This window comes from Mobula hypostoma, chromosome 1, assembly GCF_963921235.1.
Source record: "Mobula hypostoma chromosome 1, sMobHyp1.1, whole genome shotgun sequence".
Lineage (NCBI taxonomy): Eukaryota > Metazoa > Chordata > Chondrichthyes > Myliobatiformes > Myliobatidae > Mobula > Mobula hypostoma.
In genome coordinates, this window is record NC_086097.1 from 198955947 (window position 1) to 198975426 (window position 19480).

The 19480-nt window shown below is 41.1% G+C and overlaps 1 protein-coding gene across 4 annotated transcripts in view; it reads right to left on the reverse strand.

The window, feature by feature from the left end:
• adcy8 (adenylate cyclase 8 (brain)) overlaps positions 1 to 19480 on the reverse strand; it is a 156556-nt gene that overhangs the window by 22528 nt on the left and 114548 nt on the right. For 3 of the 4 annotated variants that reach the window (XM_063062962.1, XM_063062952.1, XM_063062935.1), the window contains 2 exons: positions 11693 to 11865; positions 9272 to 9353 (listed from right to left, as the gene is read on the reverse strand). In XM_063062962.1, the coding sequence (XP_062919032.1) occupies positions 9272 to 9353; positions 11693 to 11865 (255 nt within the window). The remainder of the gene's footprint in view (positions 1 to 9271; positions 9354 to 11692; positions 11866 to 19480) is intronic. The other variant, XM_063062943.1, reaches the window with a different exon arrangement.

The window sequence follows — 19480 nt, forward strand, 5'->3', positions numbered from 1 at the left end:
TTGGGGGAAATAATAAATCAGCCATGACAGAATGGCAGAGGTGACTCAGTGGGTCAAATGTCATAATTCTACTCCTATGTCTTCTGGTCTTATTGTCTTATGGCTATTTTAACATCTTAATTGGAAAATTTCTCATGAAAATCTATTACCTCACCCCTCTTTGCTTATCCACTTACAATGTTGGAGCTGGAAATGTTTGTGTGGTGTGAAATGTACGAATGGTGAGAGGTGTACTGAAGTGTCAAGTTGGTAGAATGGATCAAGCTTATGTATGATGCCATGATACTGGACAGTTCTCAGAACGTAACTGTGGGTACTGGTCTCGACCAACTCCTTCCACTGGCTCTTCAGTTCTGCCTTCAATGACTTTTCTGGGTCTCCTAATGTGTAGGTTCTTCCTCCAGTTGTCCAAATTGCCCCTGAATCTCATAGCTAGCATCTCTGAAGTAGAAGGTTCACCCTGTGCTAGGCAGTTAACAGTGGTCCTTAAGCTACACAATGCTCTACAACACCTCATTATGCTATCAATTAGAAATTAATAGTTTCAACAGGTACATAGTACTCCTGAAATTATATAGACTTGCCCAAATGAAGAAAACACAGCACAAAGTGACGATCCAAACATTCTAACAGTACTGGGCAAAATTGCTTTGTGTCCCCCACACATAACCATGTTAACATATGCTTTTTATTGGATACTAAATTTCTATCATCCCTCAAAAATTGCATTATGCAAATATTTTTCATTATTGTATCATGTCCTTAATTATTTTGAATATGTCTTTTTTTCTATTTCCTCCACATTTCCCTCTTGTTAGGAATGGATAAACAGATTTGCTTTTCAATCAGAGGACTTGAAGCATTTTCTTGAAGTTCTGCTTTTGGTTTCAAGTGGAAAATAATTAATTGATATTTGCTTAGATATTAATGTAAACTAATCATAGCCCATGTGTTTTTCCAACTATTAATGGAAATAATAGAAAGCAGGTTCTGAATCAGGCACATTTAACTTCATGTCTAAAACTCTTAAAATTGCAACAATTGCTAAGTCATTACATGACATTAAAGTGAGTCTGAATAGTGACAGTAGCCTGGTGTCTAAGCAACTATGGGGGCCTTATTAACCAAGCCTGAATTTATTCTTAAAGCAAAAGAAAAAGAACTGCAAGCACTCAAAATCTAAACTGAAGGCAGAAAAATCTGAAAATACTCAGCAATTTATGCAGCACTGTGAATTTGTAGAAAGAGGAACAGAATTAATGTTTCAGGTCAATGATTTTATTCTCTGGTTTGGTCTCCATGGATGCTGCTTGAATTGATGAGTATTTACTACATGTTCTTTATCTGAAATATTGCAGAATATTGGTAGCTCAGGTTGGCTATTTGAAAGTTCAGTTGATCGCTGAGCTTGGTAAAATGCTTGCAGATGTTTGGGCTCCAATCGAGAAGCCATCATCAATACACAGTTGAGGGTGTTGTCTCCTCAGAATGCCAGCTTATATACTCCTCCAGGGTCCAATGGACCACCTCCCTTGAAACCAGCCAATCAGAATCTTCTACTGCTTAACTGTTCATTGTGTTTTGAACCAACCAACCAGATCAGGACATCTATTCAATATCCATCCAGACCCCAGAGGAGTATATAAGCTGGCATTCTGAGGAGACAACACACTCAACTGTGCACTGATGGTGGAGCTGAAAGATCTGCAAACATTTTGCCAAGCTTGGTGATCAACAAACTTCCAAAACTTCTTTATCTTTTCTCACCAGATATAACAGTGCACTGCCAGCAGGAATTGCTGGATAGTGAGCAAATGTTATAATGGCAGTGAAAACAGGTGTTCAGCAATGACCTTATTGTAATCTTTTTCGAAGCATTATACTCCTTCTTAGTTGTTAACAAAACATCTACATAAGATTAGAAACAGATACATATGCAAATACTTTCAGAGTTGAATTGAAACAGCACTGTACTGATGGACTCAAAAAGCACTACACATTGATATAAAGGATGTGAAAAGCAGGGATAGAAATTATCACTAACATATACCTCACAGCTATCAAAATGTTATTTTTTAAAATGAATGATAACCTTAGGTTATTCTCACTATCACATACACTCAGTTGCCACTTTATTAGGTACACCTGTGTACCTGTTTGTTAATGCAAATATCTAATCAGACAATCATGGGCCAACAACTCAACCCATAAAAGCATGAAGACAGGTCAAGAGGTTCAGTTATTTTTCAGATTAAACATCAGAATGGGGAAAGAAAGGTAATTTGTGACTTTGACCATGGAATCCCCGACAGGGTGGTTTGAGTATCTCAGAAACTACTGACCTCCTGGTACTCTCATGCAAACAGTCTCTGGAGTTTCAAAAAATGTCCAGTTCTGTGGGCAAGGACACTTTGTTAATGAGAGAGGTCTGAAAAAATAGCCAGACTGGTTCAAGCTGACAGTAAGGCAACAGTAACTCAAATACCCACACGGAACAACAGAGGTGTGCAGAAGAGCATCTCTGAATGCACAACATGTAAAATCCTGTAGTGGATGGGCTAGAGGAGCAGAAGATCACAAACATACATTCAATGGCCACTTTATTATGTACCTAACAAACTTTGTACCAAACAAATTGGTCATCCAGTGTATTTTCCAATATCATAAACCTTTGAACACTTGATAAATAACCCTAATATATTAAGATGAAAATAATAGCCTTCCTCTGCAATGAACACAGACAATTCTTGCAAACATTTATTACAGATAGAACAGCAATGCAGGAACTACCTAGCCAAAATGGATTTCATGACGATTTGCATACTTTACTGTGTATTGTCCCTTTAGTCATGTTATTATTATAATTGCTGCGATTTTGAAGGAAGTAGAACTGATGCTGAATTCCCTGAGGGAATACAATTTGAGGCATAATAGTTCCAGATGTGACTGATTTCAAATGAGAACAGGAATGCACATTATATTTAGGCCAGCTCAAACAATATGGAAAAGAAATTTGAGATGCAAATCCAAGCATGATTCTTGGGTGATTTAGATGAACCCCAAATTATGCTGGCAATTGTTAACATACCAACCACCCTAATTATTCATTCTTTCTGCTGCCAGAACACAATTCTTGTAGTGTGTATGTCTACAAAAGGTACTGCTATTAGTGGTCTAGGTTATTCTGAAACCCTTTACCTATCCCATTAAGAAGGGCAAAGGTAGCAGGTGCATGGGAATGCAACCACTTGCAGGTTTCCCCCAAGCTGTGAACTTCTATGACTTGGAAATACATCACCATTTCTGCATTACTGCATCTCAGAACCCAACAGCCCTCAGGGACAACCTTGATGGGCACTGCAGTTATTTCAAGAAGCTATTTCAATTCGGGCAATTAGGGATGGGCAATATATGCTGGGCTTTTCATCAATGCCAAATCTCGAAATTGAATAAAGAAAAGACACTTTGAAATTTACTGAAAAATCAAGGGATTATCTAAAATAGGAGTAAAATGTTCTTGAGTTAAGGACTATTGATTGGGCTAGATCAGGCTCTGTTCACTCCCTGAATGTACTGCAGATGTACTTGGACAGGCTGCATCAGGATCTACATGGAAATTCCAATGAGCAGGAGCACAAGAAACTGCAGGGAGTTGTGGACTCATGAGCACAAGCCTCCTCACCATCGGTACTGTCTACGAGAGATGCTGCCTTAACAAATCAAGATTCTTCATCAAAGGTTCCCACCATCCAGGCCATCACATCTTCTCACAGCTATATTGGGGACAAGGTACAGAAGTTTGTACCGTGCAACACCAGGTTCAAAAGCAGCTAGTTCCCTTCAGTTATTTGGTTCCTGAACCAACCGTGCAATCCTAATCACTAACTCAGTGTATCAAAACTATGACCACACTTAGCACAAAAATGAATTTTGTTTTGTTTTACACATAAAAGTCGCTGGTGAACGCAGCAGGCGAGGCAGCATCTATAGGAAGAGGTACAGTCGACGTTTCGGGCTGAGACCCTTCGTCAGGACCAACTGAAAGAAGAGATAGCAAGAGACTTGAAAGTGGGAGGGGGAGGGGGAGATCCAAAATGATAGGAGAAGACAGGAGGGGGAGGGAAGAAGCCAAGAGCTGGAAAGTTGACTGGCAAAAAGGATACATAGTTGGAGAAGTCTTCCATTAATGCCTCTCCTCCCCTTCTTACCCCATCCCTTATTAAAAAGGGGGGGAATAAAAATAAAAATAAATAATCTGGGGGAACGTTGTATCATTTTTTAATGCATGCATTTCTAAATGACAATAAACGAGGACTGACTGTCCTCATAATCTAATCTAATCTAATTGAATATGGAGGCTCTTGGGATGGTAGATCAAGACAAAAGAAACTATCACTGGAAAGATGGTGGAAAGATGGGGTAAGTATGGAATAGTCAATAGTTTTTGATTTATTTTGTATCTCACTTCTGCCACTTCAATATCACTCCTGAAAAAATAATATTGCTCACATCCATCTTCTCCAATAGAAATCACAGCAATTCAAGTTTAGAGTCCAATATTAACTTGAAGGTAGGGATGGAGTGTGGGAAGCTGTTTGAATTCAGAAAGCTTAGAATAAGTGGATTAATATTTGTTATTATGTTTGGTTGTGGCTGAGAAATAGCATCAGAACAATATGAGGTGTTTGAGTCTTTGGCACTAGACTGCAGCAAGGGAACAGAAGGCATACGGTGCATTGGCCTTCATCAATCATGGGATTGGGTTTAAGAGCCGAGAGGTAATGTTGCAGCTATATAGGACCCTGGTCAGACCCCACTTGGAGTACTGTGCTCAATTCTGATCGTCTCACTGCAGGAAGGACGTGGAAAACATAGAAAGGGTGCAGAGGAGATTTACAAGGATGTTGCCTGGATTGGTGAGCATGCCTTATGAGAATAGATAGAGTGAACTCGCCTTTTCTCCTTGGAGCGACGGAGGATGAGAGGTGACCTGATAGAGGTGTACAAGATAATGAGAGGCATTGATTGTGTGGATAGGCAGAGGCTTTTTCCCAGGGCTGAAATGGCTAGCACGAGAGGGCATAGTTTTAAGGTGCTTGGCAGTAGGTACAGAATAGATGTCAGGGGTAAGTTTTTTTACGCAGAGAGTGGTGAGTGCGTGGAATGGGCTGCCGGCGGCGGTGGTGGAGGCGGAAACAATAGGGTCTTTTAAGAGACTCCTGGATAGGTCCATGGAGTTTAGAAAAATAGAGGGCTATGGGTAAGCCTAGGTAGTTCTAAGGTAAGGACATGTTCTGCATAGCTCTCTGGGCAGTAGGGCCTGTATTGTGCTGTAGGTTCCCTATGTTTCTAACAGAGTGGAGAGGAGAGATGACATAATTGGGGCAGCAGGCAAATTGGAAAGGCTACTATTGAAAGAAATTACAATGGATAGGAAAGATTTATTGGGATTTTGACCATATGCAGGGAAATAGGACTTGTTCAGTTAGAAAATTCGTCTGGCACAAATGCGTTGGGCTAAGGTGTCTGCTTCGGTGCTGTACAGATTTTTCACTCTATGACTGTAACTAAGTTTCAGACCTTGCTGGGGGGAGGGGTGGTGGTGTGGTTAATGCCAATAGTATAAAGTTAGGCAGTAGGATCGCAGAACAGTTGACAGTGACATTGTGGGAGCAGATGAAGTAGGCAAGGGCCCAGTCACTCTATTAGGGAAAATATCAACCCTGTATCTACCCTGTCAAACCCCATAAGGATTTTGTTTAGTTCAATGAGATCACATTTTATTCTTCCAAATTTGAGTGTGTACAGTCCAAGTCTGCATTTCCATTTTCATGTGATGATCCTCTATTCCAAAAGTCAATCCAGTGAAGCTTTGTTAAAATATCTCAATCACAAGAATATCCTTCCTTAGCCAGGGCTATCAAACTTGCAAACATTATTCCAGGGCAGTTTCATCATGGCCCAGTGTAACTGGAATAATATGTCTCCAATCTTGTCCTCACTTCCTCTTATAATAAAGGCTATCATGCTCTTCCCCTTGAAGAATATAAAAATGTTAAAAATAGAAGCAGAAAAGTTAAGCCTGTTCCATCATTCAGTAAGATCCTGGCTAATCTGCTGTGGACTCAGCTCCACCTACCTGCCTTTTTCCCATAACCTTTAATTCCCCGACTGTGCAAAAAACAACCTAACTGTGTCTTACGTATATTTAGTGAGGTGGCTGTTACTGCTTTCCTGGGCAAAGAATCCCACAGATTCACTACTCTTGGGGAAAAGCAGTTCCTCCTTATCTCCATGCAAAATCTACTCCTCTGAATTTGGCAGCTGTGTCCCTTTATTCTAGTTTCACCTACCAGTGGAAAAAACTTTCCTGCTTTGATTGGAGAACTGCGCAGACACAGTATAAGTGTTCCTGCACAAGTCTGATGAGCAGCTTTAAAATGCAGGAAGTTTTTTCAATGGGAGGCTTTAATTGGAGTATTGCACAGACGCAGTAGAAGGGGTCCTGCGCAAGTCTGGTGAAGAGCTTTAAAAAGCCATTCTCCGCAAGAGAGGGATACTGTCTAGCGGAGTGGTTATTGTTGGAGTGGTCTGAGTCAGAGTAGTAAGGCTTTGGCTCAACAGGGCTTCAGCAAGAACAGGCGGAGGCAAGGTAAGTAGGTAAGTTCATTCCTTATTTCTTATTTAACTCTTGAGAGAACATGGGGTATGTCTACAGAGAGAGTGTTCTATCCTGGGTGTCAGATGTGGGATTTCTGAGAAATTACCAGACTTCCCGATGGCCAGATCTGCATTGAGATGCAGCTCCTTGGAGACTCTGTTAGGGAACTGAAGCTGCAGCTCAATGACCTTCAGCTTGTTCGGGAAAGTGAAGAGGTGATAAACAGGAGCTACAGGAATGTAGTCACCCCAAGGCTACAGGACTGTCAGGAGAGGGAAGAGGAGGTAGTGGAGGGTACCCCTGTGGCCGTCCCCCTCAATAATTAGTACTCCATTTTGAGTACTGCTGGGGGGTGGGGGGAGTGGACATACTTGGGGGAAACAACAGTAGCCGTGCTTCTGGCACTGTGACGGGCCTTGTGGCTCAGAATTGTAGGGAATTGAAGAGGATGGCAGCAGTAACAGGGGACTCTATAGATAGGGGGACAAATATGCGATTCTGTGGACACGAGAAAGAAACACGGATGGTAGCTTGCCTCTCAGGTGCCGGGGTCTGTGATGTTTCTGAACGTTTCCACAATATCCTGAAATATTTCGTTTGCCTGGCACTGACTCCTGTGACACTCCATTCACCACTGCCAACCAAAGAAGCACCCATTTATCTCAACCCTCTGCCTTCTATAGGTTAACCCATTCTTTATCCATACTTACGCTCTCATCAATGATGCTCTCACACGCATCTCCTCCATTTCCCGCACTTTGGCCCTCACCCCATCCTCCTGTCACCACAACAGGGACAGAATTCTCCTTGCCCTCACCTACCACCCAATCAGCCTCTGGATCCAGTACATAACCCTCCACAACTTCCGCCACCTTCAACAGGACCACACCACTAAGCATATCTTTCACTCTCTACCTCTCTCTGCCTTCCGCAGCGATCGGTCCCTCCGCGACTCCCTGCTCCACACATCCCTCCGGACGGATCTCCCACTCGGCACTTATCCCTGCAAGCGTAAGTGCTACACCTGTCCCTACACCTCCTCTCTCACCACCATTCAGGGCCCCAAACAGTCTTTCCAGGTGAGGCAACACTTCACTTCTGAGTCTGTTGGGGTCATCTATTGCATCCGGTGCTCCCGGTGCGGCCTCCTCTACATCGGTGAAACCTGACGCAGATTGGGGGACAGCTTCGTCGAGCACCTCTGCTCCGTCCGCCACAATAGACAGGATCTCCCGGTTGCCACTCATTTCAACTCTGCTTCACATTCCCATTTGGATATGTCCATACATGGCCTCCTCTACTGCCATGATGAGGCCAAACTCAGGTTGGAGGAGCAACACCTCATATACCGTCTAGGTAGTCTCCAGCCCCTGGGCATGAACACTGAATTCTCCAACTTCTGGTAATTCCCTCCCCTTCCCTTCCCCCATCCCAGTTTCACTCTTCCCACTCCTCCAGTTGCCTATCACCTCCCTCATGGTTCCGCTTCCTTCTACTACCCACTGTGCTTTCCCCTATTCCTTCTTCACCTTTCCTGCCTATCCCCTCCCCGCTTCCCCTCCCCCTCCCCTTGATCTTTCCCCTTACTGGTTTTTCACCTGGAACCTACCAGCCTTCTCCTTCCCACCCTCCCCCCACCTTCTTTATAGGGCCCCTGCCCCCTCCCTCTTCAGTCCTGATGAAGGGTCTCAGCCCGAAACATTGAGTGTTCGTTTCCACGGATGCTGCCCAACCTGCTGAGTTCCTCCAGCGTGTTGTGCGTGTTGCTTTGACCCCAGCATCTGCAGAGAATTTTGTGTTTACTTTATCCATACCAATACATTACCTAACTCCTTGTATCCCTATAGATGTCCTGTATGGGCTACCCTGTTGAACACCTTCTGGAAAATCAAATATACAACATAAACCTGTGCCCTTCTATTCACTGCGCTTGTTACATCATCAAAGAACTCCAGTAAGTGTGACAAACAGGATCTGCCTTTCTGCAGTCCATGCTGCATCGGCCTGATGGAATCTCTTCTATTTATATGTTTCAATATTTCTTCCTTAATGATAACTTCAAGCATTTTTCCGACTACAGACGTTAAGCTAACTAGCCTATAGTAAACGACCCTTTGTCTACATCCTTTTTTAAACAGTGGCATGACAATCACTGTCTTCCAATCCAAAGTGGCCTGTCCATAGTACATATTTCTAAATGCTTCCATTGAGCTATGTGCAGTCACCAGCATCAAATTGCTCAGTCTTTGACACCACCCTCCACTGGGGGAGGAGCTTGGAGAATAGGGAAGGAGGAACCAAGAAGAAAAATAACAACTCTCAAACTTTCACTTTGAATTTCATTTGCCATGCTCTTTGCCAGTCACTTAACCCGCCTGCATTTGCGTGAAGGTTCTATGCATCCTCCTTAGACTCCCCACTTTGTATCTTCAGCAAACTTTGGACACATTTCCCTCAACCAAATCAGTTTTGATTGTGGAAAGTTAGGAGCTGAGTAACAATCCCTGTTTAGTCATTAGAAGAGAATTATCATTAGGATTAAATATAACAAGTCAAATTCGCAAGTCAATGTAATTTCACAGATGGTGGATCTTTAAATTTGGAGATTACCTGCTGTCCATGATAAAATACAGCCAGAAGAAACATTGCCATGAGTAGCAGGGAAGTTTCTTTCGTGCCTAAGAAATCTCTGCTACAAAAGAACAAAATTTGTTTTTAAACAATGCATTTAACAAATTATAACTGTTACACACTTCTTATCTTGCTTAGTAAGGTTTGCAAACTTAAGTGCAGATTACTACAAAGGCCAACAGCAAATGTTAAGCTTTGAGATTCGCAAAAAGGGAAGTAAGAGGACTGCTTACAGGTAAATGCCTGGTTCTTTGAAGGTTAATGCAATCAAATGGGAGAAGCAAGGCAAAGACCTCAATATACCTTAAGATCATTTTCCAGTGGTTCAGTCAAATCTTTATAATGTCTGTGGAGCTTGACGGGACTTAATAAATATAAGATAAATGGGGCCAGATCATGTCAACTTAATTACAGAGGTTGCAAAGGGATGAGAATTTACCAAAAATTCTTTCCTCTGTCATGCAAAGTCTCCTCCAAGCATTCACCTAAGAGTTCTGCCCACCATTGTTTGATGCTGACAACAGGCGGCCAAGACAATTTTAGGGTTTGTTCCTGTGGTTCAGTCAGGAGTGGCATGTGAAGGATTATGATTTGTGGACTAGGCTAACAGCAGCCAGTCACATATAGGGCAGTTAGACAACTGCACCAGTCAGAGATGTGCTTCACAGCCCCAGAAATTTTCAATTGCCAGATTTAGGCACAAAATAAGCATATGCAGGGTAGCAGACACCAACAGAATCAACAAACTCATTCGTAAGGCCAGTGATGTTGTGGGGATGGAACTGGACTCTCTCACGGTGGTGTCTGAAAAGATGATGCTGTCCAAGTTGCATGCCATCTTGGACAATGTCTCCCATCCACTACATAATGTACTGGGTGGGCACAGGAGTACATTCAGCCAGAGACTCATTCCACCAAGATGCAACACAGAGCGTCATAGGAAGTCATTCCTGCCTGTGGCCATCAAACTTCACAACTCCTCCCTTGGAGGGTCAGACACACTGAGCCAATAGGCTGGTCCTGGACTTATTTCCATCTGGCATTTTACATATTATTATTTAATTATTTATGGTTTTATATTGCTATATTTATACTCTATTCTTGGTTGGTGCAACTGTAACGAAACTCAATTTCCCTCGGGATCAATAAAGTACGTCTACCTATCTATGCAGGTCTAATTTATCTGTTTAATCTTTTATAGCCACCAATCAGGAATATTTACTCCTTACAAGTACACAGAATTAAAAAACAGTTTCGTTCAATATTGAACTTGTTTCCTATAGAAACTGTAGTAAAGGGAAAAGTAATTATAGGAAAGAGAAATATAATTTGCTCGTGCTAAATAAGTATTCCACGAAAGGAACCAATTTTAGATGAACAGTATAATCAATAACTGATAATGCTGCAAATAATTTGTTCCTTAAAAAACAATATGATTGTCTCCTTTGCGTCCTGTTATGTAAAATACTGAGAACTGAGCTCATGGTCCTTGAAGGACCACATATAATCTTTTTCTGTATTGAATATCCTCATCTCAGCTGGAGCAACAAATTCATTTCATTTTTAATACAGTTGTGTTTTATTCTGTGAAGACCTTTGATTTTCTAAAACTATTCTCTTCTTCTTCACTCACTTATGGTGTTGGAACACCAAAGCCTTTGAGCGGAAAATCCTACAAAAGGTAGTGGATTTGGCCCAGAACATCACGGGTAAAAGCCTCCCAACCACTGAGCAATTGATATGAAACGTCGCTGTAGAAAAGCAGCATCCATCATCAAAGATCCTCACCACTCAGGCCATTCACTTTTCTCGCTGCTTCCATCAGGTAGAACGTACAGATCCTTAGGACTCGCACCACCACGGTCAGGAACAGCTACTACCCCTCAGCCATCAGGCTCTTGATTTATGATCGCCATTTATTGCTATTTCTGTCTAATCTGCATTTGCACAGTTTATTTAGAGTCTGCAGATCCTGGTTACAGTTACTCTTCTATAGATCTGCTACGTGTGGCAACAAAATAATTTCAGGGTTGTATGTGGTGACATGTATGTACTCTGCTAATAAGTTTTACATTGCATTTTGAAACTTGAACTTTAATTTGACACCTGAGATGATGCTAGGATGCTACCATTGTGATTGTAGCTGGGAGCTAGAGGGTAACAGACAAAATACATAACTAAAAATACCCCTGTAGCCTGATGGGACATACCTTGAACCACGTGGAACTTTGGCATGCATTAAGATCCAGACTACGAACTGATAGGGGTGGGGTTTGAGCCTTGTCCATTCTTGTTCCTGGACATTAAGCATTACTGCTTTAGAACTAAAAAAAAATTGCCATGCTTCCATGTCTAAATAATGCAATTGGTATTGAATGGAATAGAAAATTAAGCACTTACTCTCCACTGTGATAGAAGTTATCATATCTAACAAAGAGCGAGCTGTAGATGGTTTCAGTCAGTAGTGAGTAAACCGCAATCATTATCAGTAAAACGGCAAGTTTCAGGATGGAATTCAGACGGAGAAACACTGCACAGGTCACCATTGCTAGCACTCCAGTAAACACAAAATACTAGACAAATAACACACAAGGGTTAGGTTAGCGCTTCAACTCTGTAACAGACACTGCTTCAGATATTCTGTGAATTTATTACGGGCATTTACTTTATTAAATGCTCTGCAGATTTTAGATCTTCCAGTAAAACACCATAAGCTCTGACACTTTGCACTTTTCCATGACAATGTATTTAAACTTAATGAACCGCATAAGGTAACTTGGATTCCCATTCAGTCTCATTTCTAGACTTGTTCCCTATCTATACCATTCAAGGTAATGGAGTGGATGTGTGGAGGGATCATGACATCAGCTTTCGTTTTCTATGACTCAGAGTGATAACACACCAATGTATTATCCACTGGGCTGCCAGTCAAGTGGTATAACTTATAAATAATCAAAATTATGCATCCCATTTAATTTCAAAAGTAGCTGTAAAAATATTGATACAAGGCATTATTCAGATGCTGGAAATCCAGAGTAACACACACAGAGTGCTGGAGGAACTCAGCAAGTCATCTATGGAGAGGAATAAATAGCTGGCGTTTTAGGCTGAGACTCTTCATCAGAACATGAATGCCCCGGTGAAATTTGTTCCCATTCAATCTCATTTTCGGACGCTCTCTATCAAGATAATGGAATTGATGAAGGGTCTTGGTCCGAACCCTTGGCAACACAATAGTAACCCGGGCAGCACGGTAAATTAGCAGTTAGCGTAACGCTATTACAGCTCCAGCAACCCGGGCTCACGTCCCGACACTGTCTATAAGGAGTTTGTATGTTCTCCACATGACCTTGAGAATCAAGCTTCCTCCCACATTTCAAAGATGTATGTGTTAGGGTTAATAATTTGCGAGCATGCTATGTTGGCACTGGAAATGTGATTGACTGTCCCCAGTACATCCTTTCTGCGTTGGTCATTGACGCAAATGACGCATTTCACTGTATGTTTCAATATTTTGATGAACGTGACAAATAAAGCTAATTTTTAGTCTTTAGTCTTTAATCTCTCCATAGATGCTGCCTGACCTGCTGAGATCCTCCAGAATTTTCTGTGTGTTACTCTGTAAAAATAATTTTCATCTCCTATAGTTCAAATAATTGCAACATTTCTGGACAACATTTCCAGGTTTACTTACTATCTGAGACTCACCACAAAGAGTCCTCTTAATCTGATAACACAACAAAGTACCAGAGAAACTAAATATTACAAAATTATTAAAATTATTTGAGAGTTATTAAAATAAATCCCTGAAAAAAATGCACATGAAAGTATATACTGCTTTCCTTGATTCCTGGGCAAACTCAAGTACAATTAAGTGCATTCAAAGTGGCATGACTTGTCACTATTGCATTCTGTAGGAGCCATGTATCTATTTTCTGTCTGTCTGTATTATATTTTTGTTGTGTGTTTATTATGGGTAATCTGTCATGTGGGTTGGGGCGTAGTAGAAGTGAATGAATATAGTTACGTATTCACTACTTATCTAAGTTGAGTTTAGTCTAAATAGAGCCAGAGAGTGGGCCACAGGTTTATGGTTTTGTTGACCGCTAAGATCACTAACGCGATTGCTAGATCGCTATTATATCATTATTATACTGCTTAGTGTCTTTATAGCACTAGTTTTAGTTTCATCAGTTTTTTTAATCATTACAATATTGTTCATCTTTGCTTGATTCATAATAAAAGATCGAACGTACTCTTCTGAACTTTGGAACTTTGTTATTTTGAATCATGTCATGCAGTGTCAACTCCTGGGCTTAGTCTCTGAGTGGTTTTTGGTTTGTTTTCAAGTAATCACTACACATTCAACAGGAAGTTTAATAGAAACTCATACTTTTTGCCTTAGCTTCTCTTGAACCATTCTCTGCTCTCTTTAGATCCCTGTCAGTAGCCTGTGTTATCATTCAACATTTCAGCTACTTCAGCTCCACCATCACAATCAAATAAAAGCCAAACAGTCAGCATGTTAGAAGTTTGAATCACCACAAAAATGTTGGAAATGTTCAAAAAGTCAGACAGCATCTATGGTGAGAGAAGCAGAGATAGTACTTTTTGCTTAAAAGTCATTGACCTCAGGAATTAGCTTTGTTTCTCCCATCACCATTACTTTGCTTTCCTCCTCTCCACCAATGCCAGCAGTTTAAATCTCCTTGTTTAAGCCCATTGCTTTCATTTGTATTTTTCCTAACACTCCCTGGGCGGCACAATGATATCACAGGCATTGCTTTAAGTCAAGCAATGCTTGCCTTTTCTCTTGTTTGCCTTTCTACCAACTACATCCAGTTTGAATTAACCTCACACCTCTTTTCTAATTTCTTCACCCACTCCACTGTTTCCTTGCATAGATCAACAATTCTTATAATGTTTTGTATTTCCTTTCAGAATGCCCATTCACTTGGGATGGCTCATAGTAATGTCCAGACTTGATTAAAATTTGGCTCAAAACACTTTCCACTTGTACTTTCATGTAAATAACTGAAGCAGAAATGTGAACATTATAATAAAGTTACTCACTGTTCTCTGCCTACACCATTACCCTGTACCTCCATGAGGTTATCACAATGTTCTGCCCCTCATTTTCCATCTTCATTATCCAATTTTTCATCAACCCACCATTCATTACTTTTTAAGGTATCTACCCTCGTTTAACTTTTGCACTTTTACTCATTTATTTTGATCTTCAAGCACTCTTTATTGAATTTTTTTTACTCTGTTCTTCTCTTCAAGCAATTCACACAATGTAAAGTCCTTATCAGATCCCATGGTCTCCCTATTCACATGGTCCCAACTTATATCCTTTGGTTCCTTCTAAGTTTGGCTCGCAACACTTCTCATCACTCCTTCCATGAAGTATTTGTAGCAGAAATGTGAAAATTAACATGAAGTAACCCCTTGTCTTTGCCACACTATTTGCCTCCGTGAACATTTCAGACCGTACTCCCCCTGATACTTCTCATTTTACCATTGGAGTAGAAAGAAATAGCTTCCTTCTCGATATTTTTCGATCTTTGTAGATTGTGCTATTTTGCAGAATGCAATTCTCTTACAATTCTTTCAAACTATGTAGCCTAGTTTTTACTCCACCTTTCTAGCATTGCTAACTGACTGAAAGCAATTAATGAATAGCATTGTTGTCCAACAAATCAATTTCTAATTTTCTCACACACTTATACTCCCAAATCACAAAGGAATATAGATCCATACAGAGCTTATATTCTCCGTGATGATAGCAATGATGGCCTTTCCATCTTTACTCCAATTGTGAACCTTCAAACAAATCACCTCCCAGTCACACTCATATGATCAATGAAATTGAGTGTTACCTTGTAGGATCCTATCGCATTACCTGACCCAGGGGGAAATTGTATTAAGATAGACTAGGAATGAATGAGGTGGCAGTGAGTTAGAAGGTGATTGAAAGAAGTGGTTGCGATGTGGATGGCGTCAGGTCAGGGTGCTGAAGGATTGCAAATATGTACAAATCTGAAAATACTTCTTACATTGAGGGCAGATAGTACTCCTGCTCTTTGGACTCATCCTTTTTGAAACCAATTGTAAAGATGCAGTCACACAGTCTCCTTAAAAGACATTACTGACTTTTCTCTTGACAGTGTGCTGGCTTGGCTAAGCTAATGGCTTCTACTGGAAATTTATTTTGTTTTAAGGTAACTATAAATCACTATTAACTATTTAGAAGGAGAATCCTATCTGCAGGCTGAGAATAAATGGGGAAGACATAAAACAAGTACAGAGCTTTTGCTACTTTGGAAGCTGGGTGACATCAGATGGCAAGTGCGACATGGACATCAAAAGAAGAATATGGATAGCAATAGACACTTCTACGAGAATGAAGAGTTTACTGACCAACACTAAACTAGGCCTCAGAGCACTGAAATATTACGTTTATCCAGTTATGTTGTACGGCTCAGAATGTTGGAAAATATCTAGTAACATGAGGAAATGAATTGAAGCAGCAGAGATGTCGTTTTTGAGGAGGATGTAAAGAATATCATGGATGAAACAATATCTAATGAGGATGTCATGAACAGAGCAAGCACAAAAAGAGAAATAATGTGTGAGATCATGAAAAAGCAATGTGACTTCATTGGACATGTCATTAGGAAAGAGGAGATAGAATGCACGGTAATTATGGGAAAGATTGAAGGGAAGAAAGCAAGAGGAAGACAAAGACAAATGATGATGGAGACAGCAGCCAGAGAACTGGAAATGAATACAATGAATTGATCCACTTGACCTGAAACAGTAGTGTGTGGGCCATGGCAGTCAAACCTCAAACTGCGCACGGCACCTGATGATGATGATGATTATGTATAATGGCACAGAACTATAAACTTGAGCTGCCTCCATTAAAATTGGAAGAGATCGGCTTTGGGTGAAATAAGATTGATATTAAAAATTTTAAAGAACTAAATTATATATGATGCATGTCATAGCTGCAGAAAAGGAGGAAGTCATGGATGGATTGTATACTGAGTCTCTGTGGGTGGAAGTTAGAAACAGGAAGGGGTCAATAACTCTACTGGGTGTTTTTATATACCACCCAATAGTAACAGGGACATCAAGGAGCAGATAGGGAGACAGATTCTGGAAAAGTGCAGTAATAACAGGGTTATCGTGATGGGGGATTTTGATTTCCCAATATTGATTGGCACCTCCCTAGGGCGAGGGGTATAGATGGGGTGGGGTTTGTTAGGTGTGTTCAGGAAGGTTTCCTGAAACAGTATGTAGATAAGCCTATAACAGGAGAGGCTGTACTTGATCTGGTATTGGGAAATGAACCTGGTCAGGTGTCAGATCTCTCAGTGGGAGAGCATTTTGGAGATAGTGATCATAATTCTATCTCCATTACCATAGCAATGGAGAGGAATAGGACAAATTAGGGAAGTGTTTAATTGGAGTAAGGGGAAATATGATGCTATCAGGCAGGAACTTGGAAGCATAAATTGGGAACAGATGTTCTCAGGGAAATGCATGGCAGAAGTGTGGCAAATGTTCGGGGGATATTTGCATGGCATTCTGCATAGGTACATTCCAATGAGACAGGGAAAGGATGACAGGGTACAGGAACCATGGTGTACAAAGGCTGTTGAAAATCTAGTCAAGAAGAAAAGCTTACGAAAGGTTCGAAAAAGTAGGTAATGATACAGATCTAGAAAATTATGAGGCTATCAGGAAGGAGCTTAAGACTAAAATTAGGAGAGCCAGAAGGGGCCATGAGAAGTCCTTGGTGAGCAGGATTAAGGAAAACCTCCAAGGTATTCTACAAGTATGTGAAGAGCAAGAGGATAAGAAGTGAGAGAATAGGACCGATCAAGTGTGACAGTGGAAAAGTGTGTATGGAACCGGAGGAGGTAGCAGAGGTAATTAATGAATACTTTGCTTCAGTATTCACTACGGAAAAGGACCTTGGCGATTGTAGGGATGACTTACAGCGGAATGAAAAGCTTGAGCATATAGACTTTAAGAAAGAGGATGCGCTGGAGGTTTTGAAAAGCATCAAGTTGGATAAATCACCGGAACTGTACGAGACATACCCTAGGCTACTGTGGGAGGTGAGGGAGAAGATTGCTGAGCCTCTGGCAATGATCTTTGCATCATCAATGGCATTCGGGAGAGGTTCTGGAGGATTGGAGGGTTGCAGATGTTGTTCCCTTATTCAAGAAAGGGAGTAGAGATAGCCCAGGAAATTATAGACCAGTGAGTCTTACTTCAGTTGTTGGTAAGTTGTTGGAGAAGATCCTGAGAGGCAGGATTGATGAACATTTGGAGAGGCATAATATGGTTAGGAATAGTCAACATGGCTTTGTCAATGGCAGGTCATACCTTACGAGCCTGATTGAATATTTTGAGGATGTGACTAAATACCTTGATGAAGGTAGAGCAGTAGATGTAGTGTTCATAGATTTCAGCAAGGCATTTGATAAGGTACCCCATGCAAGACTTACTAAGTAAGTAAGGAGGCATGGGATCCAAGGGGAATCGCTTTGTGGATCCAGAACTGGCTTGCACACAGAAGGCAAGGAGTGGTTGTAGGTGGGTCATATTCTGCATGGAGGTTAGTGACCAGTGGTGTGCCTCAGGGATCTGTTCTGGGACCCTTTCTCTTAATGATTTTTATAAATGACCTGGATGAGGAAGTGGAGGGATGGGTTAATAAATTAGCTGATGACACAAATGTTGGGTTGTTGTGGATAGTGTGGAGGGATTACAGTGGGACATCAGTAGGATGAGAAACTGGGCTGAGAAGTGGCAGATAGAGTTCAACCCAGGTAAGTGTGAGGTGGTTCATTTTGGTAGGTCAAATATAATGGCAGAATATAGTATTAATGGTAAGACTCTTGGCAGTGTGGAGAATCAGAGGGATCTTAGTGTCTGAGTCCATCGGACACTCAAAACTGTTGCGCAAGTTGACTCTGTGATTGGGAAGGCATACGGTGCATTGGCCTTCATCCACCGTGGGATTGAGTTCAAGAGCCGAGAGGTAATGTTACAGCTATATAGGACCCTGGTCAGACCCCACTTGGAGTACAGTGCTCATTTCTGGTCACCTCACTACAGGAAGGATGTGGAAACTATAGAAAGGGTGCAGAGGAGATTTCCAAGGATGTTGCCTGGATTGTGGAGCATGCTTTATGAGAATAGGTTGAGTGAACTTGCCTTTTTCTCCTTAGAGCGACAGAGGATGAGAGGTGATCAGATGGAGGTGTATAAGATGATGAGAGGCATTGATCATGCGGACAGTCAGTGGCTTTTACCCAGGGCTGAAATGGCTAACATGAGAGGGCACAGTTGTAAGGTGCTTGGAAGTAGGTACAGAGGAGTAGTCAGGGGTAAGTTCTTTTACGCAGAGAGTGGTGAGTGCATGGAATGGGCTGCCAGTGATGGTGGTGGAGGCGGATATGATAGGGTATTTTAAGAGACTCCACGATAGGTACATGGAGCTTAGAAAAAAAAGAGGGCTATAGCTAACCCCAGGTAATTTCTAAAGTAAGTACATGTTCAGCACAGCATTGTGGGCCAAAGGGCCTGTATTGTGCAGTAGGTTTTCTTTGTTCTATGTTCAAATCTACTCCAGCTCAGTCCTCCTTTTGTCCCTTCAGCTCATTGTTGACCTTCCATTTCCCCATCATCTGCCCATTTTTAGGAAAATTCTTAACATCCTATCACAATAATTCCCCTGGTATTGTATATTGATTTTACATTGCATAATATTTCTATGAGACATATTGTAAAGATCTTATGCATTCAAAGAATGTTTTGTAAGCCCAAGATATTGTGATTATGGACTTGAAAATACTACTTTTGTGAGAAGGCTGTAATTCATATCAGTTCTATATTTCCTGTTCCTGCTTAGATATCCTTGTTCTTCCCAGAACCAGGACAGGATTCTCCTCATCCTTACTTTCCACCCTACCTGCCCAAATTCAACAATAAATTGTTCTTTGTATATTCTGACATCATCAGTTAGGTGAAACCAGTAGGTATAGTTTCACCTTTTTCAGTATTCCTCTTGGGAAGTTTCCTTTTGAGATGCTCTGAATTGATAAGGTTCTATTACTATTTATTATTTATTATGGTTCTATTACTATTTATTATTTATTTATGGTT